General features: G+C 44.3%; 2 protein-coding genes across 2 annotated transcripts in view; both read right to left on the bottom strand.

Moving 5' to 3' along the window:
- Positions 1 to 5,000, bottom strand: part of LOC138019902 (uncharacterized) — a 7,117-nt gene that overhangs the window by 579 nt on the left and 1,538 nt on the right. The window contains exon 1 of the mRNA XM_068866859.1: positions 1 to 5,000. This exon is cut by the window's left edge and continues 579 nt beyond it; it is cut by the window's right edge and continues 1,538 nt beyond it. Coding sequence (XP_068722960.1) covers positions 3,610 to 5,000 — 1,391 coding nt within the window. The 3' untranslated portion in view covers positions 1 to 3,609.
- Positions 1,889 to 3,375, bottom strand: LOC138020718 (uncharacterized). Its single transcript, XM_068867653.1, has 3 exons — positions 3,279 to 3,375; positions 2,241 to 3,078; positions 1,889 to 2,147 (listed from the first exon to the last, which is right to left on the bottom strand). The coding sequence occupies exons 1-3, from the start codon at positions 3,373 to 3,375 to the stop codon at positions 1,889 to 1,891; spliced, it is 1,194 nt and encodes a 397-aa protein (XP_068723754.1).

Below are 5,000 nucleotides of genomic sequence, written 5' to 3' on the forward strand. Positions count from 1 at the left end.
GCTAAAATCATGCACAAGAAAAAAGCCTATATGGCTAGAAATTGCGGCATATCTTCGAGCTGCAGGCTATGAAGACAGAGACGACGGCAGCTGCAAGACACGAATTCACACTCTGATAAGCGCCTATAGAAACTACAAAGACGAATGCACCAAGACGGGAAATGCCACACCAAAGAAGAAGCCGGCTTTCTTCGACGAAGTGGACGAGTTTTTGTCGGACAAGCCATGTACCAAACCAAAGGCAATTATAACGTCCGCAACAATTTCCATAGATGGGGTCGATGATGAAGAAATAACAAGAGCAGAAAACGTTGAGCCGAACGTAAACAACCCTGGCAGCAGCAAAGAAAAGTCAGAAAACCTTCACAAACCTCTCAATTATGTGACAGCGGTGACAGGTAAGAGTTATAAAATGCTCTCCGATTGGAGGGCCAGACAATAGAATTGTGTCCAAAAGCAACATCTGACGACGTCTGTGAAAGTTTTGTTCAATCAGTATGTTTGAATACCGTATTTGAGTTTTTTATATGCGTACTGTACAAGCAGATACAAGACAGGTGTATCCGTATTACAGTGTAATATTGAGATAACTATACCATAAGTCAAACATCTTTTATTTCTCTCTTGGCTATAACGTTTATGTACGATTTTGAAACTTTCATTCCTTGAAATTATATTTCTTATGTTGAATTGCACGGCATCCGAATTGTATCGTTAATTAATTCGCTGTTATTTATTGCTCAAAATGTTTTAGCTCATTTTTTTAACCGCCTTTTTCAATACTATTCAAATATTAAGCTTGGGTCGCCTATGCCTGTTTTTGATGTTGGACAGATATTTTAGTATCGAGTCTATGTTCATTTGTAGTGTATCTCCTCGGTTGAGGAATGATGCATATGGCTTTTCACTGTTACTGGTACATATATATCCATAAATAAATCCGATTAAATGCACTGGTCAGACATGGGTTCCCCCCAAGAAATGCACTTAATGTTATTTATGTGTTTACTATTGGAGAATTTCCTACAATTTCTGTTTACCCACCAAGAATTCCACAGATTTTCACTAGACCTTCCACATTTTTTTCTAAATCTTATTCCTAGGGAATTCCAATATTCCTCAACTAATAAATAGTTGCTTATTTCATGTGCAATAATGAGATTCATCAAGAGTCCACCCCAAAACAGACTGACAATAACGAATTAACGGCAATGCCTATAAACTGTATATCATTATATGTCGCTGCTGGGCGACGATAAAATTCTGCTGGTTCGTTTTGTACAACTTTATTCTCCGATTTTACATTCAGAACGTTCCACAACATCGCTTTCTCACGCACATTTTTACAAAACTCAACTCATCTCCTTTACACGTGCGGACGAGGTTCCTAGCAACGGACTGACGTCATTGGTATTATAGCAACGCGACCGGAAATGAAAGTTCAGGAAGCAGGAGGCACATCCCCGCCCCTAGTGGAGACATAATGTTTGTCGAGACGATTTTAAGTTCTACTCTTCCTCCTCCTGTACTAAGCAAAGTTTTGTGATTGGCCTTTTATACTCTCCGAAGTGAGTTCGTACTGTAACAGCTCGAACTAACCCATCCTGACCACGATGAGTGGACACGATTCTGCCCAATGGCCATACACCTCGCGGCTGATTTGGCTCAGGAACTAGGACAACATCTCCTTCTTTGAGGTTCTGTTTCTTCTCTTTCCACTTCTTCCTTTCTGTCAGGCTAGAAAGGTACTCTTTGGTAAAACGTCTCCAGAAGAAATTAGCTAGCGCTTGGGACTGTCGCCTCATCTTTGTCGAGTTAATCTCTCTGTCACTAACTTCAGCATCTTCATAACTCGGATTTGCCCGCAACAACAAGAAATGGTTTGGGGTTAACGCTTCAAGTCCCCTGCATCATTGGACACATGAGTAATCGGTCGACTGTTTAGTATTCCTTCTGCTTCGACTAGTGAGGTTCTCAGCACTTCTTTGGAAACAGCCCTGTCCGCCAGAATCGCCTTCAGCGTCCTCTTGATGCACTGTACTAGCCTCTCCCATGCACCTCCAAAGTGCGGGGCACTTGGCGGCTGAAATTTCCACTCGATTTCCTTAGGCGCACAGAAGTTTTGTATCCTCTCTTCATCCAACTGTCTGATGCATTTCCGCAACTCATTATTTGCACCAACAAAGTTCGTTCAATTATCGCTGTGGATGCTCTGCGGTCGTCCACATCGCGCAATGAACCTTTTCAATGCCATGATGAAATGATCTGTTGAAAGATCATCCACAAGTTCAAGGTGGCACGCTCTAGTACTCATGCAAGTGAACAAGCACCCGTATACTTTAACTTCACTGCGTCTTTCCTTAACTAACATAGGTCCAAAAAAGTCAACTCCAGTGTTCCTGAACACCATTCCTGGCTCAAGTCGGCAATCTGGTAGACTTGCCATTTGCTGCTCTTGAGGCTTTACTATCTGGCGATAACAGTAGTTGCACTTGAATTTCGCGTTTCGCACTACCTGGCGACCATGGATGATCCAATACTCCTGCCGAATTTGATTATGCAGGTGCTCAGTTGGCGGGTGGTAGTAGATACGATGCATTTCTTCGACGATCAGCGGTGCAAGTTCATTGCGCGAGTCAATTATTTTTGGATGTCGTGTTCTATAAGGTAGGCATTGTGCTCTCTGCAGCCTTCCACCGACAACCAAGAACCCATCTTCCAACCTTGGGTCAAGAGATTTAAATCTACTCTTCTTGTGGATCTCCTCACCTATCTTCAGACACTGTATCTCCTCGCCGAATGATTCAACTTGCGCCCTCTTCACAAAATTATTCTGAACAGCTCTCAATTCGTTCGACGTAAGTGCTCCCAGTAGACGTACTTCCTTCTTAGCTCTTACATTGTTTGCAAATCGCATCACATAAGCTGTAACTCTTCTTAGTTTGGTCAGTGACGAATACTTCTTCCACCCTAACAGGGCCTTGTTTTCCTGAGATGCTCCAGCCCATCTTTCCTTCTTCTTTTCTTTGATCTCATCGTTCTCGCAGGGCGCTTTGACTTTATTTTCTGGCCAGAGCTCTGCTGATTCATACAGAAACTTGGGTCCACTAATATAGCGAAAGCCCGCACCAAGTTCCGTAGGACTTAGTCCCCGGGTGATGTCATGTGCAGGGTTAGCCTCTGTCGGCACATAGCTCCAACTCACAGCGCCCCCTCCCCCCCCCCTAGTGTGGCCTCCAGACTGCTCATGATTGTGTGAATCTTAGACACCCGGTTACCGACGGTGGAGTCACTCCAAAAAGTTATCTTCTCTATCTTTGTAACCATTTCTTCTACCAGTGTTTGAGTTAACCGCACAGCAACTAAAGCTCTCATGAGCTCCAATCGGCAGATAGACTGTGACTTTAATGGAGCAACACGGCCTTTTCCCGCTATAAGACTACACTCTACTGTGTCATCTATAAACGCTCGTCTTAGGTAGGCACACGCGCCATAAGCATTCTGGCTAGCGTCGCAAAACACATGAAGTGCAGTCTCTCGTACAGGTTTCTGTTCTTGGATAAGAGCTCTCGAAATTCTCACTTCATCAAGCTTTTCTGCTCCCTTGCGTCATTCACGCCACTCTCGAAGATCAGCTTCTTTCAACTCGTCATTCCATCCGTACTTCATACGATTTAAATTCTGCAGGATGATTTTACTTCTGATTGAGAATGGGAGGAGAAGTCCTCGCGGATCCCAAACAGAGAATGCTTGACTCAAGATCTTCCTCTTCGTCGTACCTGGATCATCCTTCACTCCGGTAAACTGGAGCATGTCTTCTTGGGCATCCCAAATGACGCCCAAAGTTCTGTCTGTTGGTAACTTATCTTCACTCAGTTCGAGGAATCGTGGAGATCTATCCTGCTCCGGGATGGTTGCCAAGACGTCTGGGTCATTTGTCAGCCACTTGTGTAGGCGGAAACCTCCACGACGCAACAACTCTGTCATCTGCTTCCTCATTTCAATAGCTTCTTCGCAAGAATCTGTTGACGGTAGACCATCATCCATGTAAAAGTGCTGGTAGACGGCTTTTACACCCAAAGGTAAATCTTCCCCATTCTCATCAGCATTTCGCCTCATAGTGTAGTTCGCTCTGGATGGCGCAGACACTTCTCCAAACACTGTTCTCTCGAACTGGTACACGCTTGGTTCTTCTATCAGAGAGTCTCTCCATAAGAATCTCAATGCTGGCTTATCACGATCAGGGAGACGGAGCATATGGTACATTTCTTTCACATCAGGGGCCATTGCAATTCTTCCTTCGCAAAACCTGAGGAAAACTCCAAACAGAGAGGACAGAAGATCGGGTCCTGTGTAGATCTTATCGTTCAAACTTTGTCCCATGAATTTTGCTGATGCATCGTAGACTCTTCTGAGGCGATCAGGTTTTTTGGGATTAATGACAAATCTGTGTGGTAAGTACCAAGTCACTTTACTATCGCACCGTACTTCCCCCTCACTCAGTTTCTTCACATAGCCCTTCTCAATGTCATCCTGGATTGACTTTGCATATCTCTTTCTGATCTCGGGACAGATCTCAAACTTCTCCTCTAGGGATTGTAGCCTCCTCTTTGCCATTCCGTAATTGTTGGGCAGAGATGGTTCCTCATCTCTCCACAGTAGACCTGGCACATACGCATCTTCATTCACACTCTTAAAGGTTTTCTTTTCCATCAGTGACAATGCTCGCTTGTCCTCAATCGAACGAGTTGGATCAGCTAGCTTGACCACGCCCAAGGTTTCTATCTCTGACTGAGCCATGACCAGCTGCTTCAGCTCCTCATTTTCAACTGAACTTCTTTCATACACTTTGAACCCATTGTATGGAGATGCTACTCTTCGCTCACCAGGTAACCAATTAGTCACCGCCCATCCAAGTGGGGTCTCAACAGCATAAGGTACCCTGTCAAGTTCCGGTTGACCTGAAGGTTTCAGAATTTGTCTTGGTAGAATCAAGTCAG

This window comes from Montipora capricornis, chromosome 10 (genome assembly GCF_036669925.1).
Source record: "Montipora capricornis isolate CH-2021 chromosome 10, ASM3666992v2, whole genome shotgun sequence".
NCBI classification, from domain to species: Eukaryota; Metazoa; Cnidaria; class Anthozoa; order Scleractinia; family Acroporidae; genus Montipora; species Montipora capricornis.

Bases quoted from the DNA above. Each gene is read 5' to 3' on its own strand.
- LOC138020718 (XM_068867653.1), bottom strand. From the start codon at position 3,375: ATGAGAGCTTTAGTTGCTGTGCGGTTAACTCAAACACTGGTAGAAGAA. The intron at 3,079-3,278 runs GTAACCGGGTGT...ATGAATCAGCAG, and splicing joins TTGGAGTGACTCCACCGTCG to AGCTCTGGCCAGAAAATAAA. The intron at 2,148-2,240 runs GTTCATTGCGCG...GAAATGCATCAG, and splicing joins TTCATCATGGCATTGAAAAG to ACAGTTGGATGAAGAGAGGA.